The 23469-nt window shown below is 47.4% G+C and overlaps 9 protein-coding genes across 9 annotated transcripts; 3 read left to right on the forward strand and 6 right to left on the reverse strand.

Moving 5' to 3' along the window:
* Positions 1 to 559: 559 nt before the first annotated feature.
* N7446_010412 (transcription initiation factor IIA large subunit) lies at positions 560 to 2110 on the forward strand (the record flags this gene model as incomplete). The annotated part of the gene is made up of 4 exons (XM_058519155.1): positions 560 to 577; positions 713 to 814; positions 1073 to 2022; positions 2071 to 2110. The coding sequence occupies 4 exons, from the start codon at positions 560 to 562 to the stop codon at positions 2108 to 2110; spliced, it is 1110 nt and encodes a 369-aa protein (XP_058369943.1).
* Positions 2111 to 3617: 1507 nt separating this feature from the next.
* N7446_010413 (zinc-coordinating transcription factor SFP1) lies at positions 3618 to 5493 on the reverse strand (the record flags this gene model as incomplete). Its single annotated transcript, XM_058519156.1, has 4 exons — positions 3618 to 3929; positions 3990 to 5080; positions 5152 to 5398; positions 5446 to 5493. 4 exons carry the CDS (start codon positions 5491 to 5493, stop codon positions 3618 to 3620), a joined length of 1698 nt encoding a protein of 565 aa, XP_058369944.1.
* Positions 5494 to 9108: 3615 nt separating this feature from the next.
* On the reverse strand, positions 9109 to 10689 carry N7446_010414 (carbonyl reductase; the record flags this gene model as incomplete). The annotated part of the gene is made up of 8 exons (XM_058519157.1): positions 10532 to 10689; positions 10210 to 10471; positions 10100 to 10141; positions 10041 to 10046; positions 9938 to 9973; positions 9705 to 9880; positions 9491 to 9594; positions 9109 to 9437 (listed from the first exon to the last, which is right to left on the reverse strand). Exons 1-8 carry the CDS (start codon positions 10609 to 10611, stop codon positions 9109 to 9111), a joined length of 1035 nt encoding a protein of 344 aa, XP_058369945.1. The 5' UTR covers positions 10612 to 10689.
* Positions 10690 to 11647: 958 nt separating this feature from the next.
* Positions 11648 to 11857, reverse strand: N7446_010415 (uncharacterized protein; the record flags this gene model as incomplete). Its single annotated transcript, XM_058519158.1, has 1 exon — positions 11648 to 11857. One exon carries the CDS (start codon positions 11855 to 11857, stop codon positions 11648 to 11650), a length of 210 nt encoding a protein of 69 aa, XP_058369946.1.
* A 2947-nt stretch (positions 11858 to 14804) lies between these two features.
* Positions 14805 to 15962, forward strand: N7446_010416 (wax synthase family protein; the record flags this gene model as incomplete). The annotated part of the gene is made up of 1 exon (XM_058519159.1): positions 14805 to 15962. One exon carries the CDS (start codon positions 14805 to 14807, stop codon positions 15960 to 15962), a length of 1158 nt encoding a protein of 385 aa, XP_058369947.1.
* A 449-nt stretch (positions 15963 to 16411) lies between these two features.
* On the reverse strand, positions 16412 to 16982 carry N7446_010417 (uncharacterized protein; the record flags this gene model as incomplete). The annotated part of the gene is made up of 2 exons (XM_058519160.1): positions 16412 to 16599; positions 16655 to 16982. 2 exons carry the CDS (start codon positions 16980 to 16982, stop codon positions 16412 to 16414), a joined length of 516 nt encoding a protein of 171 aa, XP_058369948.1.
* A 1350-nt stretch (positions 16983 to 18332) lies between these two features.
* Positions 18333 to 18872, forward strand: N7446_010418 (uncharacterized protein; the record flags this gene model as incomplete). Its single annotated transcript, XM_058519161.1, has 2 exons — positions 18333 to 18639; positions 18685 to 18872. The coding sequence occupies 2 exons, from the start codon at positions 18333 to 18335 to the stop codon at positions 18870 to 18872; spliced, it is 495 nt and encodes a 164-aa protein (XP_058369949.1).
* Positions 18873 to 20429: 1557 nt separating this feature from the next.
* On the reverse strand, positions 20430 to 21952 carry N7446_010419 (uncharacterized protein; the record flags this gene model as incomplete). The annotated part of the gene is made up of 2 exons (XM_058519162.1): positions 20430 to 21411; positions 21477 to 21952. 2 exons carry the CDS (start codon positions 21950 to 21952, stop codon positions 20430 to 20432), a joined length of 1458 nt encoding a protein of 485 aa, XP_058369950.1.
* A 370-nt stretch (positions 21953 to 22322) lies between these two features.
* Positions 22323 to 23306, reverse strand: N7446_010420 (uncharacterized protein; the record flags this gene model as incomplete). The annotated part of the gene is made up of 1 exon (XM_058519163.1): positions 22323 to 23306. One exon carries the CDS (start codon positions 23304 to 23306, stop codon positions 22323 to 22325), a length of 984 nt encoding a protein of 327 aa, XP_058369951.1.
* Positions 23307 to 23469: the final 163 nt, after the last annotated feature.

The raw sequence follows: 23469 nt of genomic DNA on the forward strand, positions 1-23469 counted from the left end.
GTGTAATGGTTCATATCTGGCTAGGATTTGGTGTTTGGTGTTCTTGTATCTATTTGCCGTAAGCTGGTTGCACAAATACCATTCTTACAGCTTCTTTCAATTCTTTATTGTGCTTTTCACTCTTCTATGAACAAATTGAATCTGATCTATCAATATTATTTCTTTCTTGATAGAGCGGGTGGACATCTGATGACTAATCTTGCGGGATACAGTGGGATTTCGACCGCAGAGCCGTGACTTTCACCTCTGCCAACCCATCGGCAAACTCACCATATCGCTTTTGTGACATTTGCACTCTCATTACGCATCTCTAAAGTCATTGTTTCTTTCTTTCTTTCTCGTGAGAACTGCAAACTTCGAGATCACTTGAGATTGCGTCATTTCTAGGAGTGATCGACCAGCACTTCGGCAACTTCACTGTTGCGACGGCAAGCTTTACGGTCCGGTCGAGCTATTGATACCCACTACGCCTCGCCAGAGATCCTCTCGAGCTCCTGCCACCTTCAGTCCTCTCCGATCAGTTATTCGCCAGCTTCCCGTCCTGCCCTTGCTCCGCAACATGTCCAACCAGCAAGTGGTGAGTTTCCAGCCTGGCGAACACCCAGTGTATCCTCGGTCACATTCACAACCTTTGTTGAAATACAATCCTTGTCAACTTTGATGTTATGGAGAGAGCTTTTGAGTTGAATAAGAGCTGACATGTGCCTCATAGGGTGTGGTGTTCGAGAAGGTGATCCAGGAGGTCTGTGATGCCTCCCAGGTCGATTTTGAAGAAAGCGGTGTCGACCAACAGACCCTGCACGACCTGCGTGACGTTAGTACTATTCCATTTCATATATCTCTATGCCCTTCCTGTTCTGAAGTGGACAGTCTTTGGGGTCGGCCAAAAGCGGGGGAGGCCGAAGAGGTGCGGGAGGCGGTGCTTATGGGGGATCACCGACTTATGAGTTCCCCCCCTTTATATGTGCCGCTGTTACCCGCTTAGGCGCTTTTAGACCGCCAAGACTTACCCATTGATCTCATTCGTCCATCGCGACATTAACTGGTGTCTATACTAATATTCATTGTATAGGCCTGGCAAAAGAAGCTCTCCTCTGTGAATGTCGCTCATTTCCCCTGGGATCCGGCCCCGCCACAGCCTACTCAGAACGTCCTTCCTCCATCGGCCACTGTTCCCTCCAATGCTCCTCGACCACCTCAGCCTCAATATGTCCCTGCGCCTGTTTCAATGCCCCAATCGGCTCCAATGCCCGTCCAAATGCCAACCCATATGACTGCTCCTCGCATCAAGACTGAGCCAGGCTCAAATGGCCAGTCCATGCCGCACATGACCCCCCAAATGCCCCCGCATATGAGCAACCCTCAGTCGGCTCGCGACCGTGCTGCAAGCCATCTTCAGCAGAAGTACGGCACTGCTGCTGCGAACTCCGTTAGCCAAATGCAGGCTCAAGCTCAGGCTGGACAAGGGTACCCTCAGATGCACCCCACTGCCCATGGACAGATGCCACCAATTAAGACGGAACACGGCTACCCACCTATGGGTCCCGGGCAGACCGATGGTGCTGGTGATGATTCCCTTACCGACTGGAAGGCAGAGGTAGCTCGTCGCCGGGCAGCTGCCGCGGATGGAGAGGGTGACCGCCTCCTGCGCGAGCACCTCAAGCAGCGCATGAGCCAGTTCGAAGGAGGTGGTCTCCTACGGCCCCTGGACGAGCACGAGTCTTCGGCCAAGGTAGCTTACCGAGAGGCTCTTACTGCGCCTCTCAACGAAGCTTGGGGGTCATCCTCATCTGTTACTCAGCTGCACGGTCAATATGATGGTGCTGACGGGGAAGTTAAGGAAGAAGATGAGGACGCGATCAACTCAGACCTGGATGATCCCGATGACCTTGTTGCCGATGACCACGACCAAGATGAGTCAGAAGGCCAAGTCATGCTTTGCACATACGACAAGGTCCAGCGCGTGAAGAACAAGTGGAAGTGCACCTTGAAGGACGGTATCCTGACCACTGGTGGCAAGGAGTAAGTTATCTCATCCCTTTATATATATATATATACTGACTGTAGTAGGTATGTCTTCCACAAGGGCCAAGGCGAGTTCGAATGGTAATTTGACAAGACCACGCGATCATCTTTCATCACATTTTCGATACTATTGACGACCTCTTTTCCCATTCTGTACCATGCCTTTTCTTATTTCTTATTATGTGCTCTCATGACACGAAAACAAATCTCCATGTCCTCTCAGTCACGCCTCGAAATGGGTTGTGCAAGCGAATTTTCTCATGATTCTACCACCTCTGTTCTGACCCAGCTCCCGACATCACATACCGGGCTTTGAATTTGCGGGTTTCTATTCAACTTTCAACGGCTTATAGCGCTTACACTTAAGGATGGGATTTTGCTTTTTTTATCTCTTTTTTTTTGCCCATACCTTGTGTACTAGATTGAAAGGCAACCTTGCTGGGTTCAATAAAATATTTGAAGAACAAATCAAGCATACGTGGATAAAGAGTACTGGGTTGTTGTAGAATAAATAGGGTTGAGGCCCTGATATATATCTCCACATTAGCCAGCCCTACGACATCAATCTACTAGATCTGCACCCAAAACCACATATAGATAAACGAATAGAGAATAAAAATGATAAAGCATGAATAGCGAAACACATCGCAAGAAAGATAAATCACAGTAGACAGAGAAGCCAAAGTGTATCAAAAATCCATATCTACAAATATCCGACGCCAGAGAAACCACACTTTTTTGAAGATTTCCAGTTCCAATCCCGAACCCAGGCAGGGAAGAAAAGCGAACACCGACTGTGTAAAGGAGAAAGTGGAGTCCATTAAGGAAAGACAGAGCCATGTGATCATGATCATGGATTCCCCTTAGGACCTCCCCTTAGGACCTATCCTTAGAACCTCTTGAGTGATTGTTTCCATCATAACCCAGCCAACCAAGCCAAATAGAAATTTTTTTTGTTTGTTTCGAGGTGCTTGAGGTAGGACGTGAGTCGGACTCGGTTGTCAATGCTCTTGTGAGAGGTACAGGACCATGAACGGAAACGGTGAGTGAACAGAAGCATGAACGCGTGAATCGCATAAACAAAGCAGAAAGCCAACCCTTGCATAAACGCATAACAATGGTAGATCGGAAATGGATATGACATCCCATTCCTTGATTCGGCTTCCGTGAAAGCGCGAATTCCATATGAAGAACGAGAGCAGAAGAAAATATCAGCCAAGCCAGCAGTTCTGTTTTCTTCTAGAGAGCCTTTTGCTGGGTGTGGTTTGATCGCTCAGGGTAGCTCTATTACCAGGCCATATAGATACGACCTGGAAATGGCATGAGGAATATCGAAGCAAAAAGATCATGCCAGTAGAATATACCCGGACAGGTGGGACGAAAAGCAAAACGATCCCGTGGAATACCATGGGAGCAATTTCAAAAAGAGAAGAGAGAATCGCAAAGAGAACTCCAAAGTCACCGGAACCAATTCAAAATCATGACATCGTGTGTGTGCAGGAGTGCTCTGACCCCCGAGAGAAAGCGGTCGAAATCGTTCGCGTCAATTATCTGGGAATTATGTAGACATATTTGTTCATGTGTTCATTTGTTCACAGAAGGCCTTCTTCGCCAATCCCGGGGAGGCCAGCTCCAGCAACGTTGATGTTCTGCCCCTGCATGACCCCGCCACCTAGGGCCATGTTGCGACCTCCAAGCTGGAAATCGGGGTTGCAGGGTGGTGAGTGTGACTTGTGGTATTTGAGTCCGTTCAAGTTCTTATACCGCTTGCCACACACCTCGCAGCGATATGGCTTTTCTTTCTCCATGCCCAGGGTACCTGGGTATGGTGCGGATGTTTCTGGGTTGACAATTGAGAAGGTGCCATCAGCGTTATCGTGAAGTTGCTGGTTGTTATGACCGTGCTAGAAGAGATAGAAGGTCAGAGAGGAGTCAAAATCTGATAAAGTTCAAGTCGCACTTACAGCTTTGTGATACTTGAGACCGTTTTGGTTCTTGTAAGCTTTCTCGCAACCGATGACGGGACACCGGAATGGCTTAGGTTCTTCGTTGGGGAGGATCGTGGTAGTGTCGGGGACCCCAGCCAGCAGTTGCTGTTCACGGATCCGTCGTGCAATATCGCTATTGGGACCGTATTGAGCTCCGCTGAGCTTAAAGTGCGCATTGGGCGAACCTAAGCCACCGCTGGGGCTGAAGAGCCGCTTGGCCGGTTCATCGATACAGAGATCGACCATATCATTATTGTTCCCATTGAACCGTGCAAACTGGTTCTGATTCTGGCCCATGGTGTTATTTTGCATGCTGAGATCACCGAATCCACCCATCATGCTCTCGTCAATCTCGGCCGGGGTCCCTGGCCCAGAAGAATCTGGAGTATTGCGGAATTGCGAATTGTGGAGCGGGTTGGCCATCAACGTTGGGGTGTTGACGGAAGAGACCGTTGGGTTGTTCTGCAGAGAAAGAGGTCGTCCAGATCCGATCGGAGTGCCGGGTTGCGAAGGGGTGCTGAATCCTTGGTGGCTTGGAAGCATACTCAGATTTAATTGCGAGCCCTGATTTGAGTTGCCGAATCCGCCCTGGCCACCGTCATGTAGTTGAGGGGAGAAGAGCTGGGATGTAGAGGCATCCCCGTCACCCAAGGCGTCGTCCATCTCCATATCATCGATTGTGTCTAGATCGGCATGCTGTAATGGCGATGGGTTCTGGCCCAACTTGCGCTGCATGTCCAGGGTCCGATCGGGCTGTAGACCACGTCCTTGATTGCCATGCTGTTGGCTCTGTTGCTGTGCAATTGCCGCAGCGGCCAAGGCAGCTCGATTCTCACCCTGGCTCGGTCGGTGGCCTTGGTTGGGCGACTTGGTCGCATGGGCTTCTTCGTAATGTTGTAATAGGTCATGGAGCGTCGGTAACGTCACACCGCAGCAAGAAAAGTCTTTCATAAAGTTCGCTTCCAGCTTCGGGAGATACGACGAGGAGTGGAAAGAGGGCGACTGGAAAGTAAATGGCGAGGTGCCAGTCATAATGATGCTGCATGGTAAAATTTCCTTGGTCAGTTCTGCAGTGCAACAAGCAGCAGCACACGAGGGGTATTCTCCGCGGCTTCGGCTCCGGCTAGGGCGCACTCACTCATCACGTATCCAGCTCCCGACGGACACACCCCCCAGCTCATGCCACCCACCAAGCTTCCTGCGAGGGACTCCCGACGACCTTTATCGCGGGCAGATCCCGACATGGAGATAGGTTTCGTCCCGTTCCCCCATTGTGCCGTGGCGGCGCCGATCGAGTCTTTGCGCGGCGGTGGCGCCTTGAATACTCCGAGTCCTCCGCCGGCATGATGCGAGAAGCTCCCAGTGCGATCACCCGTACCCGCCCTCTGTAGGGCCGAGGTCAGGTTGGACGCTTGTTGGCCGGGGGCGACACCGAGGTCGACTGGCGGGTGGAAATATCAATAGGAGCGGCGCCCGTCATGATAAAAGCTGTTATGGGTTAAAGAAAAAGTGCCAGAGAAATTCAATCCGATGAGATTTCCGACGTCTGACGAATGGATATCCTGGTTCCCTGTCCGGCCTGCGCGGTGTCACGCTAAACCAAGGGGGTTTCTAAGAGTGACAGGGTTTCTTTCGCTTGAAGCGCGATTCCCAGAGGAAAAGAAGTTATGAATGCGACTTTGAGACAGGTGCCCCTCGATGAGTGGACTGAGTGGATGGGCGGCGGTATTTGGGCGGGTTCACAGGAGTCCACTCGGATGAAGACCCGCTCTGGCAGAAAGTAATCGAGTCTTCAACACAGAAAAGAACAGAAGAAGAGAGAGTTATAGAACGAGAGACCAAGGAGAAGATGAGAAACAGCAGATCCCGGGCAATGGAAGATGGGGTTATGAGATGGCAACCCTTCCGGTTTGGGACAGGCGCCGTTACGGTAATACGCACGTGACCTACACTACAGATCTTGACCCCAGGGGTTAGTTTTATAAGTGCAGAGTTAGCTGATCTTGAAGCAAATAGCGCGAACTTAAGATCGGATCTACTGAGGAATGACAATGGCACATAACTATAGACATGGCTACACCGCTTGCAGTCGGATGGCAACGTCATAAATTACCGGAAACGACTAGTATGTGACTAAGACAGTCGATGATGATGGGGATATCATTTCCTGAACGATAGACGAGTCAGAGAGGCATAGCATATATCCGAGGAGGTGGATGGTGTGACATCCAAATTGGGGGAGGATATTCATTACTATTACGGAGTGCTATTCTCCTCTGTCGCCTCAGTGGAGAATCTCTCCTAATATCGGCTCTTGCTCCCATTCTCACCTGGCTACGGCTAAACTGTAGCAGCTATACAGAGTAAGTACACTGTAGATATATCGAGATCGTGAAGAACTCAGATCCCCTGTAAAATCCGGGGTCATCTGCAAGGGGGAGGGGCGTTAAGAGATCCCGGTGGCAGCATTCTCTCTATAGTCAGCTGCCTATAGAGTGTAGAAGATTCCCATAATGTTGGATATATCGCCCCTATAACGGGGGATATGGTGATACCCTGTAAAATATCGGAATTTAACGGCAAACCGTGCAAGCAGACCATGAAACCAATGTACTCTGGAACGAAGTGCCCAAGTTTCAGTTGGAGGCGAAAAGTCTTGGCTTTGGCGCTAGAAACGCGGCAGAAGCCATTAGGAAGCAATTAGGCAACTTAGCGTCCAACTAGCACACCGCCCTTCGCTAGGTCCCTCGGTAAGTTCGAAGTGACTTTGGAAGTATTGGCTTGCATTTGTGGGTACATTTCATATGCGCGGGATTAACTCGGCCTTGGAGTGTAAGAGGCCTATGGATATATAGTTAGTTACCTTTACATTAACAACGTTAAGTTAAACTTAATTGTATTGTACGGCATGCACCTCGGGCAGATCCTACTCTAGGAGCAATGGTGCATCTCCGTTCAATCATATACTACCAAGCTTGGTTCCCGAGGTTTACACGTGTCTTTTATTTTTGCATTTCAGTTTCTATTTTTACATGTCTCATATTATCAGTTAACGTTACATGTGTATGTTTGTTGCCTTGATGTGATGCATCAAACTTTTCCGCGATCAGGAATTCTGTAATCTCGGTTAATTCAGCCTCACAGATCGTATAGTTTAGAGACTTCCTATATTGTCCTTCGGTTCTCACTAACAAAATATCATAGGCCGGAAGCACAGCCGAGTCAGATCTTGCTAGAATCAATGTTTTGCATCACAGTGAAGTCACCTATGAGGATAGATCGACAGCATAATTAGCCCAGCCTGATACCTAGATAACCGGTTCCGTCTGATCAACCGTCTCCGCATTACTTGACTCGTGCGGGGTGCGGAGGTGCGATTAGCAGAGGGCAAGAACAACGTCATGTAATAGAGTATCAAGAGCACGGCTTCGGAGTCAATACCTTAATGACTTCAGTCTGTCGATCTCCGTTGTGTTGCTCGTCGTGATGTCGATCGAGCATCCGAAAAATCTTCAGGATGTTCGTCTCACCTCCATCGAAATGGTATTACCAGTTCCATCAAACCACAGTACAAGAGTTCGTCGGAGCATGGTCCCATCCGGCATCTTGTTTGATGGGACAAACACTACAAGAGGGGGTGGGAGAGAGAAAAGGAAAACGCGGCAATTCGTAATCGACAATGGTGGCTATCTAACTAGCGCGAATTTTCTGCAGTTAGTTTGCGGATCTTTCCCGGAAAAGGAAACTCTCTATACTTCAACTGAATGAAGAAGCTCCCGCTAGTTCTAATGTCCAAAGAGCGAAAATCCATCCTCTATAGAATGAGTCTTCGATCCGAGAGGACACATTACTCTTCCGTATAAAGACAATTGCTAGTCAATTCTCCTAGCTAAGCGCGAAAGAAATCTTTCTTCTTATGATTCCTCGCTTGAACATCGCATGTTTTTTTGCTGTACAACCTAACCATCCCGATGCAGTCATTCACTAAACTATACCGAGATAAAAGACACCAGGCTCACCTGTCAGTCCTGGGCCCAAATATTCTTGACACGACTCTCTTCCCCAAATTCTTTCGTAATATGTACATATTACTCAGTAGTGAGCCGCCCCACCTGTGAACCCAGTGCCTAAATAACCAGAGCAGTTTCATGATTCGCGTCCATTCAATGGGATGTAAGATTCCGCATCTCCGGTCAGTCTTTCAACTTGCTTTACACCGACGGATTAATGAGACTTCCGGGGTGAACGAGTGCTAGACAGACAGCAACCAAAAACAACAGATATGCGTCGAAAACATAAAGACACTCCTCTCCAGTCACCATTATTGTATCAGCTCCTGCCGCAAACTTGACAAATCGGTACAAGCTGCGAATGAAAACAAGCACACTAACACAGTAGAGGGCCCACATGTACTTCTTCCAATTCACCGAGAACCTTGCCGAGATCTCACTGGGAGAATTGTTGAGTCGAACCTGGAAAATTACACTCATAGCAATGAAACATAGAAATGCAACCAGTTGAAATGCAAGACCACCGAGGACTAAATGAATCCCCTTTGGCATGCTATCGGAATCTTCGCTTGTGTGGGAGGCAGATCCCATGATTTGACAGACGAAACTGATAACGTCGATCGCAACATAAATATCTGTGAGCCGTCGAGTACGGATTATCGCATGGACTTCACGCTATTAAGCGAAAGTACGACCCCGACGGACTTCTTTGGTGTCATAATTGTGTTGGTAGTGAAGCCTGGACTCGCCGAGAAAATGGGGCGCTCTGCCATAGTTTTTAGAGTTAGTGTTTTATACTCCGCTGCGTTCCAATCAGGTACCCCTGGGTAATTGTGTCTGCTCCAAATAACCATCGCTAATGATGGGTCGAGTCCTCCACACCTAGGCTTACTGAATAGAATTGTACATCAGAATGAAACAGAAAATGATGGGCGATGGCGAGCTACAACGGAGAAAAGGCATGACCCGATCAAACTGCAATGCACTCAATTGGCACTACTTTTTCCCGCGTAGTTAAGCAAAAGCCCCAACTGGGATACATTGCATTCCGCCAAACCCCATAGGATAGGTTCTTGGCCCATAATCTAGCTAGTAATATTAACAGAGGCCGCCGTTTCTATGCTCCAATTCCATAGCATCTCAGAGAGATGCTCATCCTTTGCAACATCAGACAATTTCGAGTCCGTGGCATCCCAACTATAGCCATAGTAGAACTTTCCAGCAAGCGGTCCGACGTCGAAGTACCGTCCACTTAATGACTTTGACTTAACCTCAGGGTCTGTAGCTACCAACAGCATTGTCAAAGCACCGTCTTCTGGTGGTATGCTCATCAATCGGACGATTGAAGAGTTGATGAATTTGAACCTTAGCGGCAGCGCAGCTGACTCGGTTCCTGGAGCAGTGCCCACTGTGCCTATGCAAAAGCCTTATTAGCACCTGATCGAATTTTGGTTTCAAACCACATACCCGGATTGAGGCAATTGACAAGAATGTTAGAGTAACCTGTTGCCTGAAAGTGCGTGTGGAGACGTTGGGCAAATAATATATTCGCCAGCTTTGAAAGGGCATATCTACTTGAATGTTAGTTTGTTTCATTCTTGTCTCTAGTTCTTTGGTTGCCGAAATTTCTGTACAAGGAAATAACAGCCCAAAGCACCACAATACGGAAGATTAAGCTGACCTCTGCAAGCTAGCTTGTACATCGGCAAGGCTGTTTATAGTCTTTGGTCCCTCCTTCCATAGGCCTTCAAAATCGATTTTGTCCGGTACAACCGGCTTATACATGGCATGAGCGTGCGATGAAACAATGACAATCCTCGCCTCGCCAAATGCTTCGGAAGTATATTGAATCAGGTCCTAAAAACAGATTAGTATACAAGTAAACAAGAGCAAGCAATTACCTCGAAGCTATACCAAAAGGTTATGTGTGAACACAAAATGTCCGAAGTACTATAATAACGAGGACTTGTTAAGCTTTTGGTCTGCAATATATATATATATATATATAAATTCTCACGTTTGTCTGCGTATGTGTTAGCAAACATAAGCCGGACCAAGGGGATATATAGAACCTACACCAAATTGTACCTCAATTCCGTCGCTTGACAATGTCTCTGGCTATGACTGATTAACATCGATCCAGTCCTGTTAAGCGCTCGGTCTACTGCCCACAAGAGGTGACTTACTACAACAGCCAATGCAGCATTCGCAATTAGGACATCAAGTCTTCCCTCAAGCTTAGCGAAGTGCTTTGCCGCAGAAATGCAACTCGTAGTATCTGATAGGTCAAGCTCAAGGAAGTTCAAGCCTGCAGCTATATGCGGGTCGACTGACTTAAGGTGGTTGAAAAGTTGCTCAAATTTTCGCTTCGATCGAGAAGCAACATATACTTTGGCATTGTGTCTCAGTAGCTGCTCTACCGCTTGCTTCCCAATTCCTGTGGCACCACTAGGGAAGGAATCTTTTTTCAGCCTGTATTAAATCAGTTATAATGGTAATAATCCTCACCCAGTGACTATGATGACCTTTCCCGCTAGATCAGGGATGTCTTCAACAGAGAATTTTTTTCGAAACGGATTCATAGCCATAGTGAAACGTCAGAACAACGGATAGAAAAATAAATATGCTTATCACCAAAGTGATAACTGTAGGACACTCGCAAGTCGGTGAATTTGGATGCAAACTCGGGTTTTAACGAAATCTTTATCATTTATTATGTTGCTCTAGCGGAGTTGGGGACGTCGCTCCTATCTCCTATCTCCTATCTCCGCGCTTTGTGTACATCGGGTAACGCCAATGCCGTATGCATTGCACATTTTTTGACAAGACCTCGCCGCAATCCGCTCAAAGCTCAAACCATCCGCCAAAACCCTGGCATTGGGCTCTCAGTCAGCAGCCCCGTGGGCGGGGTTCCTGATAGAGACACCACAACTGAGATTGTAAATTTCAGAAGCTCCAAGATCTCCTCCATGAATCCAATTTGGAAACAGTGGTTTGCGATTTGTTCACTTTGGGGTCTCTACTATAAGCATGTTTTCATATATCACCACTATCAATGATGAAGTCAATTTCCAACTCCGACTTTGAAAGATTTCTTTTGCACCATTTTTTAAAGGTTTTTGAGAATGATTTTGGAAGACCTTCACATACTGATTCCTCGAAGAAGGCTTAGAACCATGTTATTGGTGGAGAAAATGCCGCTTGAAAGTACTTATAATGGAAACTCTAACAGATAATATAGGAGGCTATGGGAGACTGTTGTCCCAGTATGAATCCATTCAACGCCGAGAAGCGAGAATGTTTCCATCCACTGTGATATCAATTGAACCCCTAGATGCATACAAGAAGCAGCAGCATCATAGCTGAACATGACACCCTTCTTTCCAGCATACTTAGCGGCCTGACCGTCATCCAAATCAGATGCCTTCGCGCTTCATCCAGCTCACACTACTTCCACGCCATGAAATTCCTGAGATCTTCTCTCGAACTATTGGCCTGAATGAGGCTGCTTGTTTAGTTTCAAACATCATCATACTTGGAAATTGAAACAGGTCCTTGATAATTGACAATAAAGATGGCTGTGAAATTATCCCCTCGCCTAGTCTTCTAACCCTTCTATTCATTTCATGTAAACCGGATGATCAGACCAATAATGACACCTATCACGACCCAAAAAACCAACCAGCCAACAACTCTCATAGACATTTCCAGTGTAGAAAGCTCCTTCCACGGAGCACCACAGACGCGAAGGAAGACGTTATGTTTTGGCTTCTGGGGTAGCTTGCCCATCTCCAAGGACTCGTCGTCCGCAAAAGCATTCTTGGGTTGAGGCATCTGGACGTGCTTTTCCCTGTTGCGATGTAGGAGGAAGGGGGTTCTTTTTGAGCTTAATTTTTGTCCATTAGCGATGCCACATGCCAAATAATAGAGCAGGCGCTCGGCAATTCACCTACACAGCGAATGCTTCTCTCTCTTGCTGAGTTTGGGGCAAGAATTGCTAGAGGCTAGTGAAGAGGATTAATGACTCAGTTAAGCAGTCGAAAGTTGGGCCTATATAAGTTAATCGTCATAATATCCAACAGCAGAACTTGTGTACATCGTCATTGGATACTTATACGTAGTGAGCTATTTTCGCCCCACGGCAAGACAGCATGACCCATGCTAAGCTTCGGCCCCTTGGGCTTGAGAGGTGCTTCATTGCCTCGTACCATTGATCTTCATAACAAACTGTCGTTTCAAGTAGGCACGTTCAATTATAATTTCAGGACAGTGCGGGCCTTGTGGGGTAACTTTTGGGGGCCAGGGCAGGGGTGCGCAGGGGGGCCAGGGGGACCAGAATGGGTCTCCGCCCGGGATACCAATACGTCACGTATAGTTGGGTAGTCTTTATCATGATCTCTGGATACACTATAAATAGAAAAAAAAACCTTCAAAATCCGGCCGCATCACAATTGAGAGGGGATGGGGCCAGGTCAAATTTCAAGGCTGCTTAGATGCAAAGCTCCAGTGAGATACAGCCAAATACTTCAAACTATCAAGTAAGCATTCCCATGGCTCCGAAAACACCAATCCCTACCCCTTTCAGCCATGGATATTCACTGAGCGCTATTGTTGCCCATCCCACACAAGGCAGATACCCTCTTACCAACCCAACAATTTCCTCTCGAGCCACGTATGCCTGACCGAGCGGATATAATGACATGTCATGAGTTGGATTGTTATCTCCTTTCGTGAGAATATATTGCCTTCTAACGTTAGCGTGCTGGATTGCGCTGAATGGCATCTATAGAAGTAAATACCTGTCGCTATTCACTAGAACTTGGATGGCACGGTGCACCATGGGTAATGGATTTCCCGGAAACCATACAACTGGTATATCGCCAACAGAAACCTCATATTGCCGATTTGAGAGAAAGAGAATATCCCCTCGGTGAAATGCGGGTGCCATAGATTCGGAGATGACTACCACGATAGGGTAGGGGCTCGCAGTGGTCAAACAAAGGGCTTTCCATATCATCAATGGAACAGAAAGAAATAGAAAAAAGTTAGGGCGTTTCCAAAAAGGCAATGTATTCTCATGGTGTATCTTTATCTGAGAATCAAAATCCTTTGCGTTCAGCGTAGATTGAGGGAGGGTCTGGCGCGCCTGGGTCTCTTTATATTTGTGAGCTGAATGTAACGCAGAAGGAATGGGGGCCAAGACCCTCCAAGAAGAGTGTAGCTTATAATTTATCTTTGTTTCTCGCTTGGCATCCGTGTATTATCTTGCTTTAGAAATATGAAGTAGCCTTGAAAAATGCTATCAATGGAATGGTCAAATTCGAACAGCAAAGGTCTTCCACCCGTACTCTAAAACCCTACTCCGTCTTCCCTTTTTCTGATAATGCTGCTTCCTGTAATGGGCCCTGGTCGCTCTGACCCGCGGACGCATGCGATGATGGCATGCTAGGATGGTACATCGTCTCCGCCATATAGACCACAATGCAAGCCGCCTAAGATGCGAGGTTAATTTCCAATACGGATCCAATGAGGAAAGTAGACTCACCAGCGACAAATCCATTCCCGCCCCAACATCCACTTGCCATTCAGGCCTCTTCAACGGAATGTACGGAGCATATTTGTCTGTCCTCTTGATAGTCATCACCAAGGCCCCATTAGCCCAGACATTTGTCCTCAATTTGTAAACGTCTTGACCGCGCACTTCTAGAAGTGTTTCTTCTCCATTTGCTACGGCATTTTTGACATAAAGATCAAATTTGTCTTTGTGCCAGTCAAATCGTGGCGCAAATATAGCAATGGGCTCTGATCCAGAGCCACCACCTGGCAAGTTGACGAAGCGTGTCGAGCCCAAGGATTTATTTGAAAGCTCAAATAACGGAAGCCCTGAAGGGTCTCGAAAATGGCGTCTCTGATGGAAAGACGTGACCTTCCCAGTAACAGACAGAAGATCGGGAGAATCTTCAAGGCCTGAAGACTGGTCGGATTCCCATTTGGACACTGTGAACTCTCCCCGGACAGACTCAGACTGTGCTGTTTGACTCTGATAGACGTAGGATCGGAAACTGTATACTCGGTCCGAATAGCGATGGGCTGTTTGAGATTGGAAACACTCGGTGCCATGTCTCTGGGATGCGAAGGCTGGTAGTGTCCTTGACTGCAGCCAATGTGTTCGATAACTTCAAGGCTCGTTTCCTTAGGATATTGCAACAGTCGAAAAGATCAGAAAATGACGCGGGTGAGGAAAAGGAGGGGTTTCTTGAAACTCAGCCCCACAGCCCTGTTGGTTCTAATGTATTGGAAGAGTAAAGTTAGTACGTACACGTCTGTCGTCCCAAGAAGCTTTCTAGCCCCCAAAATCAGCCAAAAAAGAAAAAGGGTAAAAAAAGGAACAGAAACGAAGAGAAAGGGCGCGGAAGTGCAATTGGCCCCCAAACGGCCCCGGGCCATGTCTGACTTTGATGACTTTGCACGCCGATCCTTTGATGATCGGACTCCACAGCACGTTGAATTAAGCCTTTAACCAAAATAGCCCCCAACACGAGGCGTTTTTCTGTCCAGTTAGCCAACTCGCCTTGGGTCTACTCCAATCCTTCCGTTTCCCTAAATATTCCTCAATGCGGAAACCTCTGAATGAATGGGGCCAAAGTTTCCAGAATAGTGGTAGAGGCATCAAAGTGAGCCATGCGGTCACTTAAAATAGCATACACATTGCAAGAAAATAAAATGAGATGATGAGGCACAGCAAAAGCACAACCCTCAAGCTTCTGTGGACTAGATGGCCATGTCGTTCCTCCGTGGTATAGCGTCTGTCCTTGCCTGCTTACTCTCATCTCTCATCTCTTGCGTGGCCCTAAATGTCTCCCAGCCATATCGAATCTACTTTCTTCTCCCAATCCTGGTCCCAGCGGCACTTTCATTTTTCACAATCAATGACATCAATGTTGCTCTCCCCGGGCTTGGGCTGGGCTCTGTTTGGGGCCACGCGGGATTCATCCACGTCGCAAACATGATCTCCGTCCTTTACATTGAGCAATGGGTGTTGCATCCCACAACACATCCAAAACCATGGGATCTCCACGCAGCTTACAAAATTTGGAGTAACCCACAGCTACTGCATACCCCTCGCGCAATCCCTGGCGCACCTATGATGCGAACCCGGCCATCTCGAACAGCATTCCTTGTTCGCCGTCTAGCCGAGCTGCTCATTTTATTCCTGGTAGCTCGGTACATGATGGTGCCTTTGTTACCGGGTGCATTTGCGCCGCTGACAGTCGCCGACTTCTCGGCAATGAAGCAGTCATATGTTCGGCGCCTACTAATGGGTTCAGCAATCACAGCCCGAGAGACCCTTTTGCGCTGTGTCTTCGCCGTACACTGGATCTGGTCCAACTCTGCAGTTCTTCATCTCACACAGACATTTGCTGCCATCTTATTCTCCTGCGTCCTCCGCTGGGATGAGCCTTGGGAGTGGCCGCCGCTCTTCGGTAATCCCGCGGAGGCGTATACACTGCGCTATTTCTGGTCCCGGTTTTGGCATCGTCTCGTGTATAGACCATACAAGAACTACGGGCTATGGGTGTCTCGAAGAGTGTTTCGTTTCCCGCCGGGTGGTATCTGGGAAAAGATCGTAGTACTGAGCTTAGTATTTTTCTTATCTGGAGCTGTGCACTCCCTGGTTAGCTGGCAAACGGGGCGTTGCGAAGTTTGGAGGGATACATTGTGGTTTTCTATGAATGGCGGTGCTACCATGATTGAGATGGTGGCTACCAATTGTTGGACAGCATACCTTGGGAGAAATAAAATGTTAATGGAGTGGAGTCGCATGGCCGAGAGACGGGGTGTGTACAAAGCAATTGGTTTTCTATGGGTATTCACATTCATGTTTTGGAGCGTGCCTAAGTGGGAATATGGCAAGATATATTGTGCAGCAAGAGCATAGGGCGATTGCTACTCAGACAACAAGATACGCTGCCCCAATTTACGCACCCACTCACCAGGAAAACCAAAATAGAAAATCAATGGGTGCATTTCATTTCCAAGAGACCTTGAAAGATCATGTGTAGGGAAGTACGAGGCTGTGCAGCATTTGGCCCTATCCATAACAGGAAAGCGTATCAACTATAGATATGACAATGACGACATAAGTATGAGCTAGTTAAGCTTTTCCCCTGAAAGTGGAGACCGCCCCCCAGCATTGTGGGTCACTTAGTGTCACCTGCAAACTCCAGATGTCCTAATTTCATTCCATGTGGATTCTTATCTCTTTAGGGCTTACACGCAAATGTGGATAAATACTCGAATGCATTGTAATTGTATGCGGCTTCTCTACTGTACTCAACAAATTTCAGATGGGAACTTCGAAGAAGTTCGATCGGTTACACCTCCCCCTTAAGTGCGAGAACCAGTCCTGGAGAGGGCGTTCTGCAGGTCGGTCTTATCCTTGGAACTAAGACCGTTGTATTGAAGACTAGAACTGCCCATCGGGGTTGGGACAGGTCCACCTGCCTGGGCAGGGTCGCTGAGGATGACGGTAGCCAGGTCCATGCAAGCAGCCGGCACGTTATCGGCCCGAGCAGCTAGACAGACACATGTTAACGGTTTTTACATGAAGGTGAAGAAAGAAAGACTTACCAGTGTCACTGATGCTGTAGACATTCACGGGGGTACCCTGGTCGTTGATCTGCTGGGTGCACTGGTCCAACGACTCCTGGGAGACGCCGGGAGGCAAGCTGCGGATCTTCTTCACATTGTTGTTCAAGTAGGGAGCGAGGAAGTCGCGAGCGTGGACCTGCTCGATATCGCGCTTGCTGCTCTCTGCAGCACCGACGCCACCGGAGACTCCGCCGGCCACAACACCGCCAAGAACACCGATCAGAACCTCGGTGATTGCTGCGGGGCAGACTTGGGTGAAGGCAAGGAGGCCAGCAGAGCCCATGAAGACAGCCTTGGAGAAGTGCATTCTGGCAAAAAGTAGTCGAAAGGATGTGATTTGGAGACAAGTTTTTCTGGATTGAGGCAAAAGATAATTGAGTAGTTGATGATGAGAAAAGAAGTGTATTAGGGAGGAAGATGCATCTATTTATCCCTGAGGGTGCTGCTGTAATTTCCTATTTAGTAGGAGCCCCCAAATTTTTCATCTTCATGATATTCCCGCCCCCAATACCATAGAAGGTTGATTGACGAAGCCTTGTCACGACGCTTTGTACTCTTCGGGCCGGAATGTCATAGTTCAAGGGGCCATACCCACTATACCTCATGGTAGGTCAACGAATCTGTATCTTCAATGGGAAATCCTTTACCCACCATTATCATACAATCACTTAGAAACATGAGATTGGCAGTGGATTATCCAATCTGCCCCCAAATGAGGCATTTTAATGCTGCCCCACGGCGTACTCACCCTTGAGCTCATAGCATCAAACTCGAATTAGAAAACAGTGTCCCAAAATAACTAAACGGGCCAAAGGATGGAGCAATGCCGCCTGTTAGGTGTTGAGAAGATGGGTGTGTGGAGCGTGTCCTGGTGTCTTTGCGGCTTCAACAAGCTGAGTAATTCACGCAATAATCGCAGGAATTCCTACTGGCTTCGGCTTGATTTTGGGAGAGTTTTTTTGTAGCTCATTTAGCTTGAAAAGCAATTACACATTGTAGTCTTGAAAAATGATTATGTGCCCTTGTATACTTCAATATTGTACAGCAACCAGCAATTCGTCCAACTATATTGGTGACGCATATTGGATGCAATGCAACATGTTAAAATGGGGCTTGATTTTGATGATCAAATCTTGCTTTGAATCCTTCAGGGGCCATTCTTCATCCACCAGACTTCATTTTTACGTGCTACACCATGGGGCCAAAAAGGGTTACATAGAGAACCCGACACCAAAGCTTCCATTTTTGGTGAGACGTTTCTATCTTGGAGTCGACTCAAGCTCCACCAGTGGCTCATCTGATCAGGTCTATCCACCAGGCCCCTGGAGATGGGGGCGATATTGCAATGATGCCATAGTCTATGATTGAGCCTCGCAGGCCACCCATGATAGGATACGAAGGGATTCAAAAGATTCATTGAGTGTTTCAATGGCAACCGGGCACGAAAAACCGCCCCCAAGACCAAGATTGTCTCGATCGAGTCGGCAGTCAACCTCGAGTCACCGCTGAGTCGCCAAACACATATAAGGCAAGCTCCCTTCATTCGTTCAATTCAAATCCATCAACCCACTGCCCCAAACAACAAAAGGCTTGAATCCAAAGTCTCAATATCTCAATTATTATTTTAAAAGTCCTTTTCCACCACATACACGCTACAATGCACTTTCTCAGCTTAGCTGCCGTCTCCGCTACCGCCATCCTCTCGATGGTGCAGTACGCCCCAGCCCCATTCCTTCTCATCGCCGAAGCCAGCGTCGAGACTGCAGCCACCGTCGCATCCGCCGATGGCGCACTTGGAGGTGCTGCCCTCGGCGGTGCGGGTGCTGCTAGTGTCGGCCACGGAATCTCATCAAGCACCCGCCGCTCTCCCATGAATCTGCCAGCCGGAGTCTCGCAGAACTCCTGGGACTTATGCCAGGGTCAGCTCGACGGTGCGCATGTCCATTTCTCCGGAACCAACAACTGTAAGTCACAAACTGCACTGGGCGAAACACGACTGACTATTACAGTGCGCCTGGATGGCCTTCCCCCTGCTTGCATGGACCTCGCTACCGTGCTTACCGGTGACCCTACCCAGGAGGGCGGCCCTGTTCCCACCCCGATGGGATCTGACGCTATTCAGTACAGCGATCTGACCAAGGACGAATGGATCCAGGTAGCTGAAGCGCTAAACAAGCACGGCTACTCTACCTCCTAAAGGTATAACATGCCAGTTCCGCAGTTATTGGTTGCTCCTATAAAAGGAGCAGTAATGAACTACTGTAACCGAGGAAGTGGTCGCTCGGAATCTCTTTCCCTACTTCTTTTGTGATGTCCATATAGATCGTCCCAAGTATGGATAAATAGGCCGCAATGCATCTGTTTTCATCAGTCAATATCGGATCTTCATATGTACCGGATACTACCTGGCACTCGAGACTTTTCCCCTTATGTTTGAGTGGACTGTCCCATAACCCACCTAGAACCCAGTTATAACCAATAGATGGGTTATTTTTTGATTTTAAAACCCTTCTCCCTGCGTAAAGCTTCATAACTATCTAGAATAGGAAATTTGGGCTCCTCCAAAACCCTAGTGGACCCAGACCCAACCCCACCCAATCTAGCTTTGGGTTGTGTTTTTGGGTACCCAATATGAGCCAAATTTAGGTGTAAACAGGCCAAAAACGCTAAGCTTTTAAATACAACATGCCCTAAGCTTGTTTTTACCTCTTATATATAGGAGATCTTAATTCTATTTATTTTCATTATATAAAGAATAAGCTAATCTACATATAGTACCTATAAGATATAAGGATGATATTGAGGGAAAAAATATATTATCGAATTTTACATAGAAAGATGGATATCAAAATATATATATATCACTCTATATCGAGGCTTCTTACAGAAATGGCAATGATCGATCGAGTGTGACAGGATTATTGGGGGCTTGACTTAAGTAACATTCACTGGGCGGGCTTCCCCACCGCGAACCTTCGGGTCCTAAGACTGCGCCCCACTTAGCGGCATCAGATCCCACCATGGCTTTGCCTAGGAGCTTTGTGGTGCGACCCTAGAGTTCGCTCGAGCCTTGAATGCGCGTGTTATCATGAGCGGTATCATTCTAACCATCTCCGAACCCTACGAGGCGCCTTACTATATTTAGCATGCCGATGTTCCGAGCGAGAATGCTCTGCGGGCCCTTGTTCAGCAATACCTGATATGATCTATCATGCTACTCGTGCCTATGCCGTCGCCGGATACATTGACTTGTACAAAGAGCTTAACCTTCTTCTGGGGATGCATATCGCGGAAGAAGCTAGTTAAGCAATCATTCAGAAGAACAGCAAGGGTAGTAAGAAAATCTAGTAGCATATTCTCGCCTAGCCCGTGAAATTCGCAATTATAAACGACTATAAGCGGACTGTTGATATTGCCGGGCGTCGAAGCACGCACACCTCTAAACGGCGACCGCGCTGTTCGTTCTAGTCTTACAACCATATTAAAGTACTCTGCCTCTAAAAGGAGGGCAGAGGTAGGTTAGGAAACTTACAAACCAATAACCCTAAAAAGGCCAAGGCCAGGTATATCATTTCGCTTTACCTCTTCGTACATAGTTTCCTTGTAAGGTATCCAAAAAAGACCTAGTATCTAATAGCTCGGTCAGCGATCTAATAAATGGAGGGAGAAAGGCATCATCACATTTGTAATACTTTAAGGCATGAAGCTAACAAAGAAATTTTTAAAACAAAATATCGATCCGTTCCACGCTCCCTCACCTGCGGTCAACCATCCGTGTAACTTTCCTACCAGTCCCACTTCTTTCAAAGTCATTCACATCATTCACAATAACAACTCTGAAATAAGGATTTGTAATGACTAGGAAGCTGAACTTGATTCGCGCCACCAGTTCATCTTCTGGGAGGATCGACTCTTTGGCAGTGCTCGGGCACTCCCGTAAAATACGGACCTCCATGAATTCAACACCCTGAAGACCTTCTTCCCAACCAAGCACAATCTGCCACTGAAGGATTCCAAATTCCTTGGTCAGCATCACATTATGAACGGTGTCATAGAGGAAATAGTTGGATCCCCAATTGAAGCTGAACTGTTTATCGCGGCCGTAGATGCGCAGCAACCGCAGATGTAGCGAAACATCCGGTGTAATTTGTATTTTGCCCTTGGCAGGGAGCGGATGCAAAGACCCGATGTCACCGGAGTTATATCTCACTAATGGGTTCCGAAGACGCTGCAGGGAGGTGAGGACAATAGCACCGGGGGAACCCTCAGCAACGGGCTGATCCAAGGGCGAATTGATATCAGATGATGATTGGGTGAGAATCTCAACTTTCATGGTCCGCGTATCATATATGAAGTCTGCTGCATCGTGGGCAGTGGCGGCATCTTCAACCTCGGTGAGCTGCGGATTTGAAACAGCCCAGAATCCAGCCTCAGCACTGCCAAGGCCAGAGTAAATCAGGGGATAATTGAAAGTTCCCATCAAAAGGTCACGTTGGGACTGGAATAAAGGTTCGGAGGTGTAAAGGATTTTTGCTACCCGGATTTGGCTCCGAACATCTGATGGGAGACCTGATATGTGCCGAGATAACTTGATGAGCTCCGTTACAGGACCTGTGAGAAAGTTACACCGGTACTGTATCAGAGTCTTGGTAACTAATTCAGCGGACATATCCCCTCCAGCACAAAGTATTGTTCCTCCAGCATACTCTAGAGCATCCGTCAATAAATCGAGGGAACTAAAGATTTCTCATGTCAGAAACTCCAGTAAAATCGAGTTCTCACTCATATTGGGTACACGAACCGATATAAGTATCCAGATACGTGGATATTCAATATCCAATCTGTGGGCTGCACGATTCCTACTGCCTCAATCAGAGCACCGATACTCTCACGTTGGCGTCGATTCTCTGCGCTATCAGTAAGAAATAGCATAGGAATGCCACGGCTCCAACCTCCACCCGTAACGCTAGTATAAGAGCTCTGACGGAAGGTGTTCTCTGGCGAATCATCTGCTGCCAGTCTTTCAATTACAGAGAAGCTTAATTCAATGTGATTAGCTGCCTGAATCATATACCAGATTTCGCGAACCATATTAACGTACATGTCCTTCTTCTCATTGATCCGGTATTCTTGTAAAGCATTGTCATTGGACTGCGCGGCTGTGATGACTGACAAAACCTCGGTGGGGGAAAGCGGATATCTAGCATTTGTGTTATATAAAGGGTGATGGCGGGCGACGGCGAGAATTTCACCTAGTGTATAAAACTGTTTGGCCATTTCAGGTTTGGTTGAAGAAATGAACAAGATAGTCAAGTACTTATCGGAAGTGGCAGTAACCCAAAGTGTTATTTAATAAAGACTGCTTAGTACAAACTAAGGGCATTGACCTAGTCTTAAACTGGAAAGGATTGGCTAAACTACACCGACAGCTTGCACAACCAATCTACACCTTGATTGTAGTCACTGAGATGCGTCTAAAATTATCTGGTAAAGAAAAATCGTGCTGCATTGCTGTTGGGATGAATATGACCGGGATACACGAACAATGTAGGAGTCAAACGTATGATCTGCAAAGTTCCAACGAATTGGCAAGTCAATCACAGAAGTCTGCGTAACACGAGACCCCTAACATTCTCCGTCCTTGCAGCTATTTTGTCAAGTCAACAAACTGCATAACCTTACGTCCAGTCTTGCTCCGTAAGAATTCCCCTGACTCTAAGACAAATCTCAAACTAAACAATTCCCGATTGAAATCAAAAACCCAAAAGAATTTCCTCATCTTTGCTGCAAGGACCTCCTCACTGGCATGCCTCTCTGCTTCATGCAGCCCGCGTAGGACTCGCACTTCGAGTATTATGCCCGTCTCCTTGGGATCTGCATGCTGTAGGATGATCTGCCACTGAACAATATTCCATTGCTCATTACGCATGAAGGACTGAACGGCCTTGAAATTGAAATATTCGCCATACCAGGTAAAGCTGGAGCGCTGATCACGACCATAAATCCGAACTAGTTGATAATGTTCGGTGTGCTGACTGGGAAGCTTTGCGAGAATTTCCGGGGTCATGGGATGAAGAGACCCCACGTCACCACACAGATATCGAATTAGAGGATTGCGTAGGCGCTGCAAGGAAGTCTGTACCAGGAGACCTGGCTGGCCTAAAGGGACGTGCTCTGCACACGAGGTGAGTGAACAGGAAGGCTTTGGTGCTTCCCTGCTCGTACCCGAAAAGGGAATAACCTCCAAGCAAATAGTACGTTTATCGATAATGAAGTCGGTATAGTTCCCTTCAGAAATGCCCATCAATGCTGTGCTTGAGATACCCCATGGCCCTGCCTCTGCGCTGCCAATAACTGAGCAAATGCTGATTTCTCCAAAAACTGAAATGAGAAATTCCCTTTGCGATACAGTCATGGACTCGGATGTGTAAATAAGCTTATTGATTGAAATTTCTTTCTTCTGCTCGCTGCCAAGAATTGTCAGATAATTTGCTAGCTGGAGGAGCTGACTGACATCCCCAGCAACTGCGTTTGCTCGAAACTGAATGAGCGACTCCACCACAGCTTGATGAGGCATTTCAGGGCCTGCGCACAAGACTGCGGCACCTGCATTCTCGAAGAGTTCAGTCATCAGGTCTATTGCCCTATCAAGTCGCTCTGTATTAGTATTCAAGCTCAATACAAGGGTTTCTAAGTATCAACGTTTGGAATTACCGGTACAAATGGCCCGATACGTGTAATGTCAGCACCCAATCACCCGGTTCTATCAGACCGCATTCCCGGATTAAATTTCC

The sequence above is a fragment of the Penicillium canescens genome (genome assembly GCF_028828765.1).
Source record: "Penicillium canescens strain IBT 15451 chromosome Unknown utg000006l_segment0_segment0, whole genome shotgun sequence".
NCBI classification, from domain to species: domain Eukaryota; kingdom Fungi; phylum Ascomycota; class Eurotiomycetes; order Eurotiales; family Aspergillaceae; genus Penicillium; species Penicillium canescens.